The sequence below is a fragment of the Salmo salar genome, chromosome 25 (genome assembly GCF_965601325.2).
Source record: "Salmo salar chromosome 25, fSalSal1, whole genome shotgun sequence".
In the NCBI taxonomy this organism is placed as follows: Eukaryota; Metazoa; Chordata; class Actinopteri; order Salmoniformes; family Salmonidae; genus Salmo; species Salmo salar.
The window spans coordinates 15,752,685-15,773,805 of record NC_138315.1 but is presented as its reverse complement, the minus strand read 5'-3'; the positions used below and the strand labels follow the sequence as shown (position 1 = coordinate 15,773,805).

At 42.4% G+C, this 21,121-nt stretch overlaps 2 protein-coding genes across 9 annotated transcripts in view; both read right to left on the bottom strand.

Annotated features, from left to right (window-relative positions):
• Positions 1-14,996, bottom strand: part of LOC106586235 (mitogen-activated protein kinase kinase kinase 20) — a 47,189-nt gene extending 32,193 nt beyond the window's left edge. Inside the window, exons 1-3 of one of the 3 annotated variants that reach the window (XM_045707774.2) lie at positions 14,676-14,996; positions 12,548-12,741; positions 9,566-9,653 (exon numbers count right to left, since the gene is read on the bottom strand). In XM_045707774.2, coding sequence (XP_045563730.1) covers positions 9,566-9,653; positions 12,548-12,706 — 247 coding nt within the window. In that variant the 5' untranslated portion in view covers positions 12,707-12,741; positions 14,676-14,996. The remainder of the gene's footprint in view (positions 1-9,565; positions 9,654-12,547; positions 12,742-14,675) is intronic. The other 2 variants (XM_045707772.2, XM_045707775.2) reach the window with 2 other exon arrangements.
• Positions 14,997-15,217: 221 nt separating this feature from the next.
• LOC106586233 (rap guanine nucleotide exchange factor 4) overlaps positions 15,218-21,121 on the bottom strand; it is a 55,178-nt gene continuing 49,274 nt past the window's right edge. For all 6 annotated transcript variants that reach the window (XM_014173279.3, XM_014173280.3, XM_014173282.3 and 3 more), the window contains 4 exons: positions 21,032-21,119; positions 16,334-16,398; positions 16,192-16,246; positions 15,218-16,071 (listed from right to left, as the gene is read on the bottom strand). In XM_014173279.3, coding sequence (XP_014028754.2) covers positions 15,944-16,071; positions 16,192-16,246; positions 16,334-16,398; positions 21,032-21,119 — 336 coding nt within the window. In that variant the 3' untranslated portion in view covers positions 15,218-15,943. The remainder of the gene's footprint in view (positions 16,072-16,191; positions 16,247-16,333; positions 16,399-21,031; positions 21,120-21,121) is intronic.

The following is a 21,121-nucleotide window of genomic DNA, read 5'->3' as shown; positions in this document are numbered from 1 at the left end:
AAAACACTTTTTTCAAAATAGGGCTACTTAATGTTAGATCCCTCACTTCGAAGGCAGTTACAGTCAATTAACTAATCACTGATCATAATCTTGATGTGATTGGCCTGACTGAAACATGGCTTAAGCCTGATGAATTTACTGTGTTAAATGAGACCTCTCCTCCTGGTTACACTAGTGACCATATCCGCATATCCGCGCATCCCGCAAAGGCGGAGGTATTGCTAACATTTACGATAGCAAATGTCGATTTACAACAACAAAAATGACAGCGTTTTTTTTTAGATATCACAATCTCTTTCAATAATGACAGGAATGGAGGCCTTTATTTCAGTGAGATTGCTAAGGCGAACACGGCCATGTTTAGTTTTGCCCAACCTAGATTGAGGCACAGACATGGTCTCAATGAGGATAGCTGAGCTGACTACATTGGCTATGCTAGTGAAGAAAGTCCACTAAGCTGGCTGAAAGCAGTTTGCAACCAGCGATTGAATGCTGAGTGCTGTAGAGCGGAGCTTCTAGTCAGGAAATCTATGCAGCCTACTCAATCACTTTTTATAGCTACTGTTTACAGGCCTCCTGGGCCGTATACAGAGTTCCTCACTGAGTTCCCTGAATTCCTATCGGACTTGTAGTCATGGCAGATAACATTCACATTTTGGGTGACTTTAATATTTAATATGGAAAAGTCCACAGACCCTCTCCAAAAGGCTTTCGGAGCCATCAACGACTCAGTGGGTATTGTCCAACATGTCTCCGGACCTACTCATTGCCACAGTCATCCCCTGGATCTATTTTTGTCCCCGTGGAATAAATATTTTGGATCTAAAAGGTTTTTCCTCATAATCCTGGACTCTCAGACCACCATCTTATTACGTTTGCGATAGCAACAAATAATCTGCTCAGATCCCAACCAAGGATCATCACAACCCAAAGATTCCTAGATGCCCTTCCAGACTCCCTCCACCTACCCAAGGACGTCGGAGTACAAAAATCAGTTAACCACCTAACTGAGGATCTAAATTTAACATTGTGTAATACCTTAGATGCAGTCGCACCCTTAAAAACAAAACAAAAATTGTCACAAGAAACTAGCTTCCTCCCTGGTATACAGAAAATACCCGAGCCCCGAAGCAAGCTTCCAGAAAATTGGAACGGAAATGGCGCTACACCAAACTGGAAGTCTTCATACTAGCTTGGAAAGACAGTACCGTGCAGTATCGAAGAGCCCTCACTGCTGCTTGATCATCCTATTTTTCCAACCTAATTGAGGAGAATAAGAACAATCCAAAATGTATTTTTGATACTGTCGCAAAGCTAACTAAAAAGCAGCATTCTCCAAGAGAGGATGCCTTTCACTTCTGCAGTGATGAATTCATGAACTTCATGATCATTAGAAAGCAAATTACGGACTCCTCGTTGAATCTGCGTATTTCTCCAAAGCTCAGCTGTCCTGAGTTTGCACAAAACAGCCAGGACCTAGGATCAATGGAGACGCTCAAGTTTTTTTATCCTAAATTTTATTTGTCACATCCGCTGAATACAACAGTGAAATGCTTACTTACAAGACCTTAACTAACAATGCAGTTTTAAGAAAAAATAAGTGTTAAATAAAAACACCCAAGAAACGCCCTCATCAGACCCACACACACTCATAACCTCTAGCATTTCTTAATGAACATTGATGGAAAACAAGGCCAAATCAGGAAGTTCAGTCACCCTTTAAACTATCAATGTCAAAACTATATCCCTGTAAAACTATTTTTCTATAATGTTCAAGAAGGATAAGACCCATCATATTACTCTAATGCATACTTTCCCCAGACCAGTAGTGAAGGGAAACACACTAACATAGCAATAACAGAAGCGTCATGTGCTTTGATGGTCCATGCAACACCTCCTTATAAAAAGGCCACAAGCACTGCCAATAATCATTGTTAAATCACTGAGACACTTCAGTACCGGGGAGACACAGAGACAGGCAGACACACAGCTCTCCTGTCGCTCCATGAACTATAGAGTGGCCTCACCTGACAAAGACAGATGGCTAAAATTGACATTATCTGATATCAACTAGACTAGTGGGAGTCTGATGTTTGCACAACATACATTCCTATCTCACCACAGATAATAGTGCAAACAAGAATCACGGTTGAGGGAAGGAACCAGGCCTGTACTTGTAATTAATAATATGAATTGACCTGACCATATTATGCCCTGATATAAATCCAGGAAGGATGTAGGTTATAGATCTAATCATTTACATTATGTGGTTTAGATACAAACACCAAGACCTCCTACAGATTTCACTGTGGTCTTAAGGGTTACTCTCAACCCCAATTTCAGCCTTTGCCCAACCCCTTAAAAATAATAATAATAATGTATTCAGGTGTGAATTGCTCATAAATATAAATGTTGGGGGTGGGTAAACGTAGTTGTACCTGATCCCAACACTTACTCACTAAAGCATACTTACCAGAAGTCCACTGGCACTCTGATAATAAAACTACTGGGACCATAGTCACCAAGAAAACAATTGATAACACACTACGCCGTGAAGGACTGAAATCCTGCAGCGCCCGCAAGGTCCCCCTGCTCAAGAAAGCACATATACATGCCCGTCTGAAGTTTGCCAATTAACATCTGAATGATTCAGAGGACAACTGGGTGAAAGTGTTGTGGTCAGATGAGACAAAAATGGAGCTCTTTGGCATCAAGTCAACTCGCCGTGTTTGGAGGAGGAGGAATGCTGCCTATGACCCCAAGAACACCATCCCCACCGTCAAACATGGAGGTGGAAACATGCTTTGGGGGTGTTTTTCTGCTAAGGGGACAGGACAACTTCACCGCATCAAAGGGAAGATGGACGGCGGCATGTACCGTCAAATCTTGGGTGAGAACCTCCTTCCCTCAGCCAGGGCATTGAAATGGGTCGTGGATGGGTATTCCAGCATGACAATGACCCAAAACACACGGCCAAGGCAACAAATGAGTGGCTCAAGAAGAAGCACATTAAGGTCCTGGAGTGGCCTAGCCAGTCTCCAGACCTTAATCCCATAGAAAATCTGTGGAGGGAGCTGAAGGTTCGAGTTGCCAAACGTCAGCCTCAAAACCTTAATGACTTGGAGAAGATCTGCAAAAAGTGGGACAAAATCCCTCCTGAGATGTGTGCAAACCTGGTGGCCAACTACAAGAAACGTCTGACCTCTGTGATTGCCAACAAGGGTATTGCCACCAAGTACTAAGTCATGTTTTGCAGAGGGGTCAAATACTTATTTCCCTCATTAAAATGCAAATCAATTTATAACATTTTTGACATGCGATTTTCTGTATTTTTTTGTTGTTATTCTGTATCTCACTGTTCAAATAAACCTACCATTAAAATTATAGACTGATCATTTCTTTGTCAGTGGGCAAACGTACAAAATCAGCAGGGGATCAAATACTTTTTTCCCTCACTGTACAAAACATAGGGTAGAAACCCAAACAAAAGAGTGAGGAGTACATCGAATAAATACACAATCGCACAATGATTATCACATGGGACGCGACCTGCAATTATCTGCACAATATACGTTGCAAGAAAGCCAAAACAACATAGCACAGGTACTCACACGAACCAATGGACATTGTTCACCATTGTCCTGTCGATTATTGTTCCAAAGGGCACACTTATACAATTACTAATCAAAGGGAATAGGGACCAGGTGTGCGTAATGACAGTTCCGGAGGGATCCGTGACAGGTAAGGCACTAAGTTCCTGACATCTATTGCCACTTGCCAACACAATCTCACACTTAATACGTGCAAATATGTACAAGAAGTATTTCAGCAGAATTTGTGTGTTTAATGCATTTTTGTGTGGCTTAATTCGTGTGAAATGACACATTTTTGTTTGACTTAATTCGTAGGAAAAAAAATGTTTGGGGGCAAACTTCGGAACAATCTTTTGAACGTTATTAGAGCAATGCATGATGGGCAATGGGGTTCTACACTATAATAGTAGCTTTACGGTTTTTTTATTTTATTTTTCATTAATGCCAATACTGTTTTCTATGCTTGTTTTTTGTTTAACACTTTGGGATACTGGTACACTTGCAGTCAGAGAGGCCCTTTTTTCATGTAGGCAACAGTAGGGCTACACGATTTTCTTCATAACGCATTTCATATTTTCTGGAGCCTACATTATACAATTTTCTTCATATTGCATTTAATACAAGGCTACACTTTTTGTGTACATTACACCATTTCTTTCATAATGCATTTTATACAAGGCTATGTTGAATTTTATGAGGGTTTCCAGATTGGAGAATATATTAACTACCGTTCAAAAGTTTGCAGTCACTTAGAAATGTCCTTGTTTTTGGAAGATTTTTTATTTTTTTTTTGTCCATTAGTAAATAAATAAATAATAAACAATAGTACGCAAGTATAACACCATGGGACCACGCAGCCGTCATACCGCTCAGGAAGGAGACGCGTTCTGTCTCCTAGAGATGAACGTACATTGGTGCGAAAAGTGCAAATCAATCCCAGAACAACAGTAAAGGACCTTGTGAAGATGCTGGAGGAAATAGGTACAAAAGTATCTATATCCACAGTAAAACGAGTCCTATATCGACATAACCTGAAAGGCTGCTCAGCAAGGAAGAAGCCACTGCTCCAAAACTGCCATAAAAAATCCAGACTACGGTTTGCAACTGCAAAATATGGACAAAGGTCGTACTTTTTAGAGAAATGTCCTCTGGTCTGATGAAACACAAATAGAACTGTTTGGCCATAATTACCATCGTTATGTTTGGAGGAAAAAGGGGGAGGCTTGCAAGCCGAAGAACACCATCCCAACCGTGAAGCATGGGGGTGGCAGCATCATGTTATGGGGGTGCTTTTCTGCAGGAGAGACTGGTGCACTTCACAAAATAGATGGCATCATGAGGAGAGAAAATTCTGTGGATATATTGAAGCAACATCTCAAGACATCAGTCAGGAAGTTAAAGCTTGGTCGCAAATGGGTCTTCCAAATGGACAATGACCCCAAGCATACTTCCAAAGTAGTGGCAAAATGGCTTAAAGACAACAAAGTCAAGGTATTGGAGTGACCATCACAAAGCCCTGACCTCAATCCTATAGAACATTTGTGGGCAGAACTGAATAAGCGTGTACGAGCAAGGAGGCCTATATACCTGACTCAGTTACACCAGCTCTGTCAGGAACAGAATGCTTCCCACTACTAGATCACATAACTAGACGTAAGCTGGACGTGCTCCGAACACTGCCACCAATGTGGCGAAAGAAAGTAAAAGCCGCAACAGGACTCTAACCAGGGCTCATACATGGCAAAGTGAGCTCTCACGGACGTTGCCATGAAAGCCTAATAGTCCTCTGGGCAGAGGCAGTAGGCCTACAATGCTGGCATATGTCCTGTTACAATAGCCTACGTATATAACATGATTGACACGACCGTAATTATCATCATGACGTGCCATAAGTGTAAGTCAACATAATTCATTATTTTACATTAACCTGTTTAACTGCATTGATATGGCTTAATTAATCATAGTCCAGACTCGTTATAGTTGCAAATCCCATGCAGTTGCAACAGGGGAATTTAAACCAAACAGATTTTTTTTTGCAGGTCTTCTGTTTGCCCACATTTATTGATTCATTAATTTCCCATCGTGAAAATGTATCCCCATTCCCAAATCAAATACCTTCATCGATACCACAAAAAAATAAAAACAGACAAACACAGCTTTTTACTCTAATCTGGCAACCCTCATAAGATCCGACATAGCACCAGTATCCCAAAATATTAAGCGAAAAAATAGCATAGAAAACAGCATTGGCATTAATAAAAATGAAAAATTAAGGCTTATTATAAGTATTTCGGTGACAACCTGGCTTATTAACAATATTGGGTTGTTAAATAGTTTTTTTATATAAATACATTTGGGATACAAAAAAAGACAGCTCCAATAACTTTCAAAATATTGTTCCGAAGTTTGCCCCCCAAAAATGTATTTTCCTATGAATGTAGTCGCACAAAGAGTTTTGTATTTTCCTATGAATTAAGTCGCACAAAAATGTGTGTATTTTCAAAGGAATTAAAAACGCACAAAATCTGCTGAAATACTTTTTGTATATATTTGCACGAATTGAGTGTGAGGTTGTGTTGCACTTGCAGTGTAAGTTCGTATCCCCCATGGAGCGCAAAATAAATCTTTGAAATGTGGACTCACATTTAATAAGGTATTCACATTTATTGCGGTATTGGGTTGGGAAGAAAAGTGCAATCATCACCTTGAAAATGAAGATCAGCGGCTCAATTCAATCCAACCCACATTGCAGTATATAAGCAGTAGCTTTTTATCCAAAGGTCAAATTAACTCACAGATTTGTCTTGGGTACTGTATAAAAACTATACTACACTCTTCAAAAAATGGGCTATCTAGAACCTAAAAGGGTTCTTCAGCTGTCCCCAGAGGAGAATCCTTTGAAGAACCCTTTTTGGTTCCAGGCAGAACCCTTTTTGTTCCAGGTAGAACCCTTATGGGTATACAACCCTATCCAAAGAGGGAAACCTCAAACCTACAACCTTTCCAGGTATAACCTCAAAAGGGTTCTACCTGGAACCAAAAAGAGTGATCTTATGCGAACAGCCGAAGAACCATTTTGGAACCCTTTTTTCTAAGAGTGGCATATTTAATAGATAATACAACTTCCTGAACTGCTTTTATCATACAACGTTTTGCTGTCCATCACAGTATAGCCCCCTCAAAGTGAGTATGAATCATAAATTCAAAGAAATAACGATATAAGGTGTTATGACATAAAAAAAAGTTTGCTTTCCTCCAGTAAATGTAGGTAGTTATTGACAAACACGATGCCACGTGGGTCAGCCGAGACAAATGTCATCTCCTGATAGACGTTGTTTGTTAGATAGCCGAGACACCAGCCCCTGATATATGAGCAGACAGGAGAAATGTATAACTGAGCTGATGAATGTGGAAATGGCATGATCAGCATTGTCATAAAACACTTTCCTTTATCTGGTGCTAATTAGATTCTGCTTTGATAAATAGAGACAGCAGCTCCTTGACAACCAGCCGACCCAGTGTTTCATTTGGATATTGTGGGTGGGTGGGGGGGTGGGTTGTGTATAAGAACTGAAAAGCTCAGTTCTGGTGACTTTTTAAAATAACATTCTAATCCAAAGCTGACACCATGTGAAATGTAATTTCCACCTCTAGAAATGAGCCCAATTACATATTGGTAAAATGATTTTAACATATTGGACCATGCATATTATCAGGTATGCTATTAGCAATGAGCATTATCATCAGTAGCCCAACTGATGCAGCATAGTGGCTATAAATAAAAAGGCTGAAGCATGAGGTTGCCTATCTACATTTAGCCCATCGGGCTAATCATTAGCCAGATCTCAAATGTGATCTTTTAAATAGTTAGCATCCTATTGATTGATTTTATGTCCCAAACAACTTGCATTGTACTTTTTACAGAAACCACATCATGTCACCCTGGTTGCCACTACTCTTGCTCAACATAAAATGTAATCTGTCTCATCACAATGTTTTAAGTCACTCCAAGAAAATTATTTTAGGTAGGTTGGCATTTTACCCAAAGTTACCCTACAATTGACCCGTGTTACATATAGCCCCACTCTCCCCTGTGCACTCACAGTGAATTGCAGAGAAGTAACCTGCTTAACCATGCAGCTGCTAAAGTCTCTGGGTTTAAAATGGTGCATTTGGCGTATATTTAGGGGTTCAGAAATAAATAAATCAAGAATGGAAAGCTGGGAGCCCCCCCTTTTAATAAAGGCCATTAAAACTGCTGTTTTCGCAAATTGCAAGAACTGCTTGTCAGAATGCATGTTTCCATCCCTATGGCACTCGTAATTTGAATGCACCTCGTGATTAATATTTATCTAGCATAGAACACACAACAACAAGGTAAATAGATAAACTATTCTACTATGGGGTTGTCTGATTTTTCTATTCATTACTCCTTTTCTTTGCAGAGGAAAAGTACATGTGGACTGTTCTATTATCTTCAAAGGGCGCCTCGGCAGAAATATTTTTTCATGTTCCTTGTTTTTTTGGCGAGGAGGCAATGATTTTGCCATGGAGCAGAGCCACAGCAAAACGACTGCAACGGAAACACTGAGCCAACCCCATCTCTCGCACTCATGTAACACTGGCTGGAGGAGTGAAATGTAATGTCGGAGAACACTGTGAAAGATTTGAACATTACTGCCTCGTAGTGACAAAAGGGCAAATATGACTGTATTATAAGACATAAACAGACAGAGTAAACATCAAAGAGGCATCCGCTTTCCTGTCCGAGCAATACCTGATTTTAACAAAGATATTTTCCAATTCCTCAATCCATGAAGTCGCACAATGCTTATACAATGTGATTTCCTTTTTTTTCAACTAGGGCTGCATGTTTCCACACAACAATGTTCCACGATCTATGGGAGCAGAGCAGGAGCAGGTGGAGTATGCATGGGAGTGGGAGGCCTGACATTGAATGGGAAAGAGTACATGTAGTTAAATGTCATTTGTGGAAATCATCCTAAAAGTAGTGGTTGGACACTTCCAAAATAACCTGATTGCTTACGTCACTTTAAGGCCAAACTGCAAAAACTTAAAAGGAAAATACCACTTTTGTTTGTTTCATTAGTCCACTGTTGATACAGTCCCAACATGTTTTTCATGTCAGCAATCAAGTTTTCAAGATATATAACTTTCAAAACACAGAGGGTGTTTGGACACATCATCACTTTATGCATTTTTAAAGTTCTATATCTTGAAAACTTCATTAATGAAACAAATACCAAAAGATTGTTCTTGAGTGTTATTGTCCTTCAAGCTTGCCCGAAAAAATGAGTTATAGAGAACAAAGAAAGAATCATGTCTAAGGCAAGGCTGCAGACAAGAGTTCATAAGTGCAGTTGCATGCTTAAAAACCCCTAAGGAAGAGATAAGGGAGGAAATGGAGGCGTACACTAAGCAGTAAAACTCCTATTAGTAAATGAAAGGTGAAAATCCATGAAGTAGAAATCAATACAGTAAATAGATATCTAGTGAGCACTATTTCTATCAACGGCAGTGTCGTTCACCACTCAATGGCTGAAAAGTGAATAGCTAACATCCTAACCATGGGAGTATTGAGTCTTCCAATGACTGCCATGTGATGTGATACTCAGAATATGGGCAGGGAGGGGTTTCCCCATACCACAGGGTGAGGACTGTCACACGGTGTGAACTCTAAAAACATCTCAGTCGCTAACATTAACAAAAAGCCAGCAACATGTAATCTTACTGAACCATAAAGCCATCTAATAACTAATGTGTTAATATAGACCACAGCACCATTCAGTTCTAAGCAAACAAAATAGCTGTGAAACAAGTATGAACAGATGGTGTTTGTTGGTTTTCCATTAACACGATAGATATAAACGTGGTCTGAATCTGCTGGGAAGATAATAGCTGTGGTTACTATTGCATGACAAACTAGCAAGATTAGGGTTGTAGAGACTTACCAGTGACAATTCCATAGTTGGGTGCTTCAAGGATCGCCCCATAGAACTGAATGATGTTCCGATGGCTCAGTACACTGAGGATTTCAGCCTGAACAGGGGACACACAGGCAAACATAGAATTCACAAACAAAATATACTGAATATTTACAATGCCTTAAGAAATTATTCACACCCCTTGACTTTTTCCAAATGTTGTTGTGTTATAGCCTGAATTTAAAATAGATTAAATTGAGCAGGGATGTTTTCCAATGCCTCAAAAAGAAGGGCACTTATTGGTAGATGGGTAAAAAAATAAAAAAGCAGACATTGAATATCCCTTTGAGCATGGTGAAGTTATTAATTTCACTTTCATTGGTGTATCAATCCACCCAGTAACTACAAAGATACAGGTGTCCTTCCTAACTCAGTTGCCGGAGAGAAAGGAAACCGCTCAAAGATTTCACCATGAGGCCAATGATGACTTTAAAACAGTTACAGAGTTTAATGGCTGTGAGGCTGGATCAACAACATTGTAGTTAATCCACAATATTAATGTAATTGACAGAGTGATAAGAAGGAAGCCTGTACAGAATACAAATATTCCAAAATATGTATCCTGTTTGCAACAAGGCATTAAAGTAATTCTGCAAAAAATGTGGCAAAGAAAATGAAGCAATTCACTTTTTGTCCTGAATTCAAAGTGTTATGTTTGGGGCAAATCCAATACAACACATTACCGAGTACCAATCTCCATATGTTCAAGCATTGTGGTGGCTGCATCATGTTATGGGTATGCTTGTAATCGTTAAGGACTGGAGAGTTTTTCAGGATAAAAAAAGACACGGAATGGAGCTAAGCACAGGCAAAATCCTACAGGAAAACCTGGTTCAGTCTCCTTTCCACCAGACACTGGGAGAGGAATTCACCTTTTAGCAGGACAATAACCTAAAACACAAAGCCAAATCTACACTGGAGTTGCTTACCAAGAAGACAGTTAATGTTGCTGACTGGCCGAGTTACAGTTTTGACTCAAAATCTGTTTGAAAATCTATGGCGATTTGAAAATATTTGTCTAGCAATGATCTCCATTCAATTTGACAGAGCTTGAAGAATTTTGAAAAGAATAATGGGCAAATATTGGACAATCCAGATGTGAAAAACTCTTAGAGACTTACCCAGAAAGACTCACAGCTGTAATCACTGCAAAAGGTGATTCTAACATGTATTGACAAAGGTGTGTGAATACTTATGTACATTTATTTGTATTTCATTTTCAATTTATTTGCAAACATGTCTGAAAACATGTATCCACTTTGTCATTATGGGGTAATGTGTGTAGATGGGTGAATTTTTTTAATATTTAATCAATTTTGAATTCAGGCTGTAATATTACAATATGTGGAATAAATCACTGGGGTATGAATACTTTCTGAAGGCACTGTAGCTGACGTCTAAATTGTGTAGAATTGTGTAGGATATCAGTGAAGATATTTCTGCAGGCCTCAAAATAGGCATATTAAACAGAATATGTATGAAAAGGTACACCATATATACAAAGGTATGTGGACACCCCTTCAAATTAGTGGATTCGGCTATTTCAGCCACACCCGTTGCTGACAGGTGTATAAAATCGAGCACAGAGCCATGCAATCTCCATAGACAAACATTGGCATGAGAATGGCCTTACTGAAGAGCTCAGTGACTTTCAACGTGGCACAGTCATAGGATGCCACCTTGCCAACAAGTCAGTTTGACAAATTTCTGCCCTGCTAGAGCTGCCCCGTCAACTGTAGGTGCTGTTATTGTGAAGAGGAAATGTCTAGGAGCAACAACAGCTCAGCTGAAAAGTGGTAGGCCACACAAGCTCACAGAATGAGACCGATGAGGGCTGAAGCGCGTAGTGCGTAAAAATCATCTGTCCTCAGTTGCATCACTCACTACAGAGTTCCAAACTGCTTCTGGAAGCAATGTCAGCACAGGAACTGTTCGTCAGAAGCTTCATGAAATGGGTTTCCATGGCCGAGCAGCACCACACAAGCCTAAGTTCACCATGCGCAATGCCAAGCATTGGCTGGAGTGGAGTGAAGCTCGCCGCCATTGGACTCTGGAGCTGTGGAAAGCCTTCTCTGGAGTGATGAATCATACTTCACCATCTGGGTTTGGTGGATGCCAGGACAACGCTACCTGGCCCAATACATAGTGAAAACTGTAAAGTTTGGTGGAGGAGGAATAATGTCTGGGGCTGTCTTTCATGGTTCAGTCTAGGCACCTTAATCTTAACGCTACAGTTTACAATGACATTCTAGATGATTCTGTGCTTTCAACTTTGTCGCAACAGTTTGAGGAAGGCCCTTTCCTGTTTCAGCATGACAATGCTCCCGTGCACAAAGCGAGGTCCATACAGAAATGGTTTGTCGAGATCGGTGTGGAAGAACTTGACTGGCCTGCACAGAGCCCTGACCTCAACCCCATCGAACACCTTTGGGATGAATTGGAACGCCGACTGTGAGCCAGGCCTAATCGCCAAACATCAGTGCCCAACCTCACTAATGCTCTTGTGGCTGAATGGAAGCAAGTCCCCACAGCAATGTTCCAACATCTAGTGGAAAGCCTTCCCAGAAGAGTGGAGGCTGTTATAGCAGCAAAGGGGGGACCAACTCCATATTAATGCCCATGATTTTGGAATGAAATGTTCGACGAGGTGTCCACATACTTTTGGTCATGTAGTGTATATCAGATGTATTTTTGTCACTTACAAGAAATCTCCAGAACCAGAATCACCCATACTTTAATTGGGCCTAATATGATCCCTCATTTGGCAATAGTCGTTCTTTAAAGCATACAGCATGTGACATTCTGTGCACAAAGCGAGGGGGAGTATAATGACTATGACTGATGGGTACCAAAAGTCACCACAACCCACTAAATGGGGTAGCAATTAAAATGATTACTATACCGACAATTAAAAAGTATATGAAAAGCCTAAGCAATTAGGACTCCTACCTCATTTTCGATCTTGAGCAGCTTTTTCACCGCCACCTCTTTGTCCTGAGAGATCCACCTGGCTCGGTACACGCTCCCGAAGCTGCCGCCGCCGCAGTTCTCGTAGAAGCGGATGTCATCAAACTTGATTTGCACGAAGGAGGCACTGAGAGGCAACATCTCATAATAACACTCAGCCCCAACTCAACGTCTGTCTGGAGGACCACATGGAAGGAGATAAGCGGAGGAGGAAAAATAAGCACAGAAGTTCACTAAAAAGCAGTTTAGAACCGAATCTGTCATAGACTTGTCCCCCCCCCCCCAAAAAAAAACCTCTGATTCCTCAAAGTAAAAGTCCTGCACCAGTGACACAACTGAGAGCAGCTGTACACTTGAGCACACCCTTAGAGCGTGTGACTGGGAAGCTGGATGTGCTGCTAACAGTACCCCAGAGAGGCCTCTGTGTCATTGGCTATGTCTGCCCGGAGTGGCACCGTGATATCCCTGATCTCAGCCAGTGATTTACGGGACATTCCATGAGCCCGCCTGTCCCAGACCTACGCCACACAGTCACCAGTACCAGTAAGCACTAAGTGAGTTTCCCAGGATCCTCTGCTTGTTTAAGGACTATGGATGGCATCCCTGGCATGCATTCTCCCTCTACTGTGAACACTTTACACAAAATACACACGGCCAAAGTCACTGACTGTTCCAGCAGAGTGTAGAGTGGTCTGTACAGTACATGTAAGGCTACAAAGCTAGACACAGCAAAGGTCTTAAAGGGAGTTTTTCCTAGCCACCGTGCTTCTACACCTGCATTGCTTGCTGTTTGGGGTTTTAGGCTGGGTTTCTGTACAGCACTTTGGAGGTATCAGCTGATGTAAGAAGGGCTATATAAATCAATTTGATTTGATTTTAAAGGGATTGCATCCTCTAGTCTCGCATGAATCACTGCAAACTTTTCATGACACACCATCACTACACACTTGTTTTAAAAAACAAATCCAAAGGTGCTACACACCTCTAATTCTATATTCAAAGAACAGGGACTAGGTCTTCCTAATGTATATTAATGAAAGTGCAATAATAGGTAGAGGGAACACCAAACCATCAACTTTTTGCCCACAGACTACAATTAACGCACACTTCCCTTTGTTTTTAAATATCAACCTAAATGCATCTTGTACAGAAAGAATCCCTTCATTACAGGAAATTGTAGCTCGGGTTATTGTTCAGAAGTTTCCCATTTACTGCTCAGCAATTATGGCTTTTAAGAGGCTGTTACCTGGACCTAAATCAGGATTGCTATCCAGCCCAGCAGGAAATGCCTCCATTGTCACAGAGGGGTGCCAATTCTCTCTACTGATTTACGGCTATTGATGCTATACTTAGCTTCACACCAATCTTTGCAGTACATGAGCAGCTCCGACACTTAACCCCGAAGGGTTACATGGATATTGGAGCTCGTTTTTGCCTGTCCTCACTGGAAAGTAAACACTCTGCCCCAGACACTGAAATAAGGGACCAATACCCATGTGAACATATACAGGCAAGTGGATACCTGCTAGAGCTATAGAGATGAAAATGTAAAAATGTAGCAGAAATAATCAAATGTATTGAGTTAACCTCGTCAGTTTTACCCATTCATATCATCCCGGTGGCGGATATGATTACATACTGTGTCCCATCAGGAAGTACAAACTTCAGATCCAGAGAAGCTGCGGTGTTTAAACTACCACCCCGAAACAAAACTAAATAGAAGTCCCACTGCTGTTACTGACAATCAAAATGCCTGCAGGCATTTACAGTCAATAATTCAACCAGGGAATGGTCTATTGTTTATGCTGCATATATACACCACACACAAAATATGTATAGGCTAGTGTAAATTGTGTTAAATATAATTTAGCAAGATTATGACACTTCAGCAGCTCAGGATCAACAGGAGTTGAAGGCAAGAATACCAATTTCCTCGATGACACACGCATGTTGCGATGACACGCATGAGACCAAAGCTTTTGCCAAACATAGACAACTGTAAAACAATGGAATTTGTTATTCACAGCATTCAAAAGTATGTAATTGAAAACATGTAATGGCGCGTAGGCCTACTCACTGAAACATAATGCGATATTAGTACATAGCCTACCTTTGAATTTTTAAACAAATAATAGAAACATTCAGTTTGACAGATCCAATGGGTAGTTTAACTTCTGCAGATAAACAGAACTACTGTAAAGAACGCACTTTCCTGGAAACCGGGCGTGACGTTAATGATTTCACCACACCGGGATTTCTAGTTACACAACTTCTTCCTTGAGTCAGGCTGAGTGCTGAACGCTATAGAGAAATAGCCAGACATTAAAACCAGGGAAGTATCCCAACATCTTTCAAAGAGCTTCACAAATTCTGATGACAACAGCGCCACTCAATGGGCAAAACCGGTACACCTCTAACGACACCATTAATTGAAGTAGCAGTCTATGTTATAACAACCAACACCTGCAATAATAGGGAATTGAATTCGTTTTTCTGTTATCAAAAGACATACTATGACAGCATAAAAGTGTATTTGAAATATTATCTTAGGCTACTGTAAATATATTTTCAGCTCAGCTCATAATGAGTTATTATACTAACTAATTATCAAAATAATCAATGGACAATCAAATGGACAGCATCATCAGCAGATACATCGAATTCATTTTTAATATTTACAGAATACACATGGCTAAAATATTTGCAGACAACAATTACCTTAGACTTTCAAAGAGGAATGTGCTCACATACTGTATATCCCAGCCCAACATCTGAAATCATTGCATGCTGAGGTCATAATACATATATGAACACATTGTACAACATGTGTAATAAAAAGCATCAAATCTGATTTAGAAAAAAGATCGGAAACCACATCTGAATATCAGGATTTGGAATTTAGGAGGTTGGAGAGTGAAGTAAGAGCCAATGTTCCCATCTGTTTAACATAAACTTCACAGATTATTGTACAACAATCAAATGGATGATTTCCAAAAGATAATTCGCTTTATAGATTGTGTCCTTTTCGCAGGGCTGGTGACTTCAAAGAATCAAATAGAGCTTCAGGGACATGAGAATGAGATGAATTTGAAAATACTTGGTGAAATTTAAGTGTGACTGCTGCCCATTGATAACAAAAAATGAAAACAATACCCAAAAGAAAACAAGAAGCCGAAATGATACTGACATCTGAAATACAGTTGAAGGCGGAGCTGATGAACTCTGCAGCTGTAGCTTACTTGACTATACTGTATGTATAATAATGTGAAGTTCCATGTAGCAAAGTGGATATGTGTGTGTACTGGTACAACATATAAAGCAAGCTTATTGTTGGCAGTGGAGCAGCAGCATGTGACAGGTCCAGTGTCCGTCCAAGCTTCAGGTCCTGCGTGGTTCCAGTCTGTGGGAGAACTGAGACAGTGTTCTCTGGTTGTCAATCACAGTCAGCTGGCGCACATAGCTCCTCACATCCGGGTGGTTCTTACTGGTTTGAGATGGTTCTGCACCTGAGAGACGATGGGAAAGAGAAATACCACCTTTATTATAACAGTATCCTGTGTGGCCAAGCACTTAGAAACCTTCCCAGCCAAGTGAAGACATTTTAAAAGACAGTTATGTTTACTTACTGAATGGCAGACTTCTGCAGTATCTCACTATTCTCACTGTATTAGCGATCATTCGCTGAAAAAAAATATATATAAAAAAAACTTTAGACTTCCAATCTAATATCATGTCAAAATCAATATCCTCAGGGAGGGAGGGCCTTACCATTTTCTCAAAATTGACCAAACTGTCAATGAACGTCTTGTTTCCATCATGAGTGAAAGTCATGTCTGGAAAGATAATAGCAATATGATTGCACACATAGAACATAGACAAAAGAATAAGGATTGGAATTGACAAGAGCAAACAATATAGAAGCTAGTTACACTGTGTCGCAGGCTGACACTCCAAAAAGAGATCAAAACTTGCTGATAATAACTTCTTCACACAAGAGGCAGTGAGGATAAACCTCTCATTAGTCAATCAATAGGTAAGATAACGGGTAAAACAACATGGTGGGTCATGTAGACGGTGGGAGAGAGCTGTGTTGGGTAAAACAACATGGTGGGTCATGTAGACGGTGGGAGAGAGCTGTGTTGGGTAAAACAACATGGTGGGTCATGTAGACAGTGGGAGAGAGCTGTGTTGGGTAAAACAACATGGTGGGTCATGTAGACAGTGGGAGAGAGCTGTGTTGGGTAAAACAACATGGTGGGTCATGTAGACAGTGGGAGAGATCTGTGTTGGGTAAAACAACATGGTGGGTCATGTAGACAGTGGGAGAGAGCTGTGTTGGGTAAAACAACATGGTGGGTCATGTAGACAGTGGGAGAGAGCTGTGTTGGGTAAAACAACATGGTGGGTCATGTAGACGGTGGGAGAGAGCTGTGTTGGGTAAAACAACATGGAGGATCATGTAGACAGTGGGAGAGAGCTGTGTTGGGTAAAACAACATGGTGGGTCATGTAGACGGTGGGAGAGAGCTGTGTTGGGTAAAACAACATGGTGGGTCATGTAGACAGTGGGAGAGAGCTGTGTTGGGTAAAACAACATGGTGGGTCATGTAGACAGTGGGAGAGAGCTGTGTTGGGTAAAACAACATGGAGGATCATGTAGACAGTGGGAGAGAGCTGTGTTGGGTAAAACAACATGGTGGGTCATGTAGACGGTGGGAGAGAGCTGTGTTGGGTAAAACAACATGGTGGGTCATGTAGACAGTGGGAGAGAGCTGTGTTGGGTAAAACAACATGGTGGGTCATGTAGACAGTGGGAGAGATCTGTGTTGGGTAAAACAACATGGTGGGTCATGTAGACAGTGGGAGAGAGCTGTGTTGGGTAAAACAACATGGTGGGTCATGTAGACAGTGGGAGAGAGCTGTGTTGGGTAAAACAACATGGTGGGTCATGTAGACAGTGGGAGAGAGCTGTGTTGGGTAAAACAACATGGAGGATCATGTAGACAGTGGGAGAGAGCTGTGTTGGGTAAAACAACATGGTGGGTCATGTAGACAGTGGGAGAGAGCTGTGTTGGGTAAAACAACATGGTGGGTCATGTAGACGGTGGGAGAGAGCTGTGTTGGGTAAAACAACATGGTGGGTCATGTAGACGGTGGGAGAGAGCTGTGTTGGGTAAAACAACATGGTGGGTCATGTAGACGGTGGGAGAGAGCTGTGTTGGGTAAAACAACATGGTGGGTCATGTAGACGGTGGGAGAGAGCTGTGTTGGGTAAAACAACATGGTGGGTCATGTAGACGGTGGGAGAGAGCTGTGTTGGGTAAAACAACATGGTGGGTCATGTAGACGGTGGGAGAGAGCTGTGTTGGGTAAAACAACATGGTGGGTCATGTAGACGGTGGGAGAGAGCTGTGTTGGGTAAAACAACATGGTGGGTCATGTAGACGGTGGGAGAGAGCTGTGTTGGGTAAAACAACATGGTGGGTCATGTAGACAGTGGGAGAGAGCTGTGTTGGGTAAAACAACATGGTGGGTCATGTAGACAGTGGGAGAGAGCTGTGTTGGGTAAAACAACATGGTGGGTCATGTAGACAGTGGGAGAGAGCTGTGTTGGGTAAAACAACATGGTGGGTCATGTAGACGGTGGGAGAGAGCTGTGTTGGGTAAAACAACATGGTGGGTCATGTAGACGGTGGGAGAGAGCTGTGTTGGGTAAAACAACATGGTGGGTCATGTAGACAGTGGGAGAGAGCTGTGTTGGGTAAAACAACATGGTGGGTCATGTAGACAGTGGGAGAGAGCTGTGTAGGGTAAAACAACATGGTGGGTCATGTAGACAGTGGGAGAGAGCTGTGTTGGGTAAAACAACATGGTGGGTCATGTAGACAGTGGGAGAGAGCTGTGTTGGGTAAAACAACATGGTGGGTCATGTAGACAGTGGGAGAGAGCTGTGTTGGGTAAAACAACATGGTGGGTCATGTAGACGGTGGGAGAGAGCTGTGTTGGGTAAAACAACATGGTGGGTCATGTAGACGGTGGGAGAGAGCTGTGTTGGGTAGAACAACATGGTGGGTCATGTAGACAGTGGGAGAGAGCTGTGTTGGGTAAAACAACATGGTGGGTCATGTAGACGGTGGGAGAGAGCTGTGTTGGGTAAAACAACATGGTGGGTCATGTAGACGGTGGGAGAGAGCTGTGTTGGGTAAAACAACATGGTGGGTCATGTAGACGGTGGGAGAGAGCTGTGTTGGGTAAAACAACATGGTGGGTCATGTAGACAGTGGGAGAGAGCTGTGTTGGGTAAAACAACATGGTGGGTCATGTAGACAGTGGGAGAGAGCTGTGTTGGGTAAAACAACATGGTGGGTCATGTAGACAGTGGGAGAGAGCTGTGTTGGGTAAAACAACATGGTGGGTCATGTAGACAGTGGGAGAGAGCTGTGTTGGGTAAAACAACATGGTGGGTCATGTAGACAGTGGGAGAGAGCTGTGTTGGGTAAAACAACATGGTGGGTCATGTAGACGGTGGGAGAGAGCTGTGTTGGGTAAAACAACATGGTGGGTCATGTAGACGGTGGGAGAGAGCTGTGTTGGGTAAAACAACATGGTGGGTCATGTAGACGGTGGGAGAGAGCTGTGTTGGGTAAAACAACATGGTGGGTCATGTAGACGGTGGGAGACAGCTGTGTTGGGTAAAACAACATGGTGGGTCATGTAGACAGTGGGAGAGAGCTGTGTTGGGTAAAACAACATGGTGGGTCATGTAGACAGTGGGAGAGAGCTGTGTAGGGTAAAACAACATGGTGGGTCATGTAGACAGTGGGAGAGAGCTGTGTTGGGTAAAACAACATGGAGTGTCATGTAGACAGTGGGAGAGAGCTGTGTTGGGTAAAACAACATGGTGGGTCATGTAGACAGTGGGAGAGAGCTGTGTTGGGTAAAACAACATGGTGGGTCATGTAGACAGTGGGAGAGAGCTGTGTAGGGTAAAACAACATGGTGGGTCATGTAGACGGTGGGAGAGAGCTGTGTTGGGTAAAACAACATGGTGGGTCATGTAGACAGTGGGAGAGAGCTGTGTTGGGTAAAACAACATGGTGGGTCATGTAGACAGTGGGAGAGAGCTGTGTTGGGTAAAACAACATGGTGGGTCATGTAGACAGTGGGAGAGAGCTGTGTTGGGTAAAACAACATGGTGGGTCATGTAGACAGTGGGAGAGAGCTGTGTTGGGTAAAACAACATGGTGGGTCATGTAGACAGTGGGAGAGAGCTGTGTTGGGTAAAACAACATGGTGGGTCATGTAGACAGTGGGAGAGAGCTGTGTTGGGTAGAACAACATGGTGGGTCATGTAGACGGTGGGAGAGAGCTGTGTTGGGTAGAACAACATGGTGGGTCATGTTGACAGTGGGAGAGAGCTGTGTTGGGTAAAACAACATGGTGGGTCATGTAGACAGTGGGAGAGAGCTGTGTTGGGTAAAACAACATGGTGGGTCATGTAGACGGTGGGAGAGAGCTGTGTTGGGTAAAACAACATGGTGGGTCATGTAGACGGTGGGAGAGAGCTGTGTTGGGTAAAACAACATGGTGGGTCATGTAGACAGTGGGAGAGAGCTGTGTTGGGTAAAACAACATGGTGGGTCATGTAGACAGTGGGAGAGAGCTGTGTTGGGTAAAACAACATGGTGGGTCATGTAGACGGTGGGAGAGAGCTGTGTTGGGTAAAACAACATGGTGGGTCATGTACACGGTGGGAGAGAGCTGTGTTGGGTAAAACAACATGGAGGATCATGTAGACAGTGGGAGAGAGCTGTGTTGGGTAAAACAACATGGTGGGTCATGTAGACAGTGGGAGAGAGCTGTGTTGGGTAAAACAACATGGTGGGTCATGTAGACAGTGGGAGAGAGCTGTGTTGGGTAAAACAACATGGTGGGTCATGTAGACAGTGGGAGAGAGCTGTGTTGGGTAAAACAACATGGTGGGTCATGTAGACAGTGGGAGAGAGCTGTGTTGGGTAAAACAACATGGAGGATCATGTAGACAGTGGGAGAGAGCTGTGTTGGGTAAAACAACATGGTGGGTCATGTAGACAGTGGGAGAGAGCTGTGTTGGGTAAAACAACATGGAGGATCATGTAGACAGTGGGAGAGAGCTGTGTTGGGTAAAACAACATGGTGGGTCATGTAGACAGTGGGAGAGAGCTGTGTTGGGTAAAACAACATGGAGGATCATGTAGACAGTGGGAGAGAGCTGTGTTGGGTAAAACAACATGGTGGGTCATGTAGACAGTGGGAGAGAGCTGTGTTGGGTAAAACAACATGGTGGGTCATGTAGACAGTGGGAGAGAGCTGTGTTGGGTAAAACAACATGGTGGGTCATGTAGACAGTGGGAGAGAGCTGTGTTGGGTAAAACAACATGGTGGGTCATGTAGACAGTGGGAGAGAGCTGGGTTGGGCTGCACTGACCTTTGATCAGCAGCGGCATGAAGGGAATGATGGGCGGGTCCAGCTTGGCCACAGTGAGCCGGTACGCCCGGTGGTTCCTGGACGGGTCCT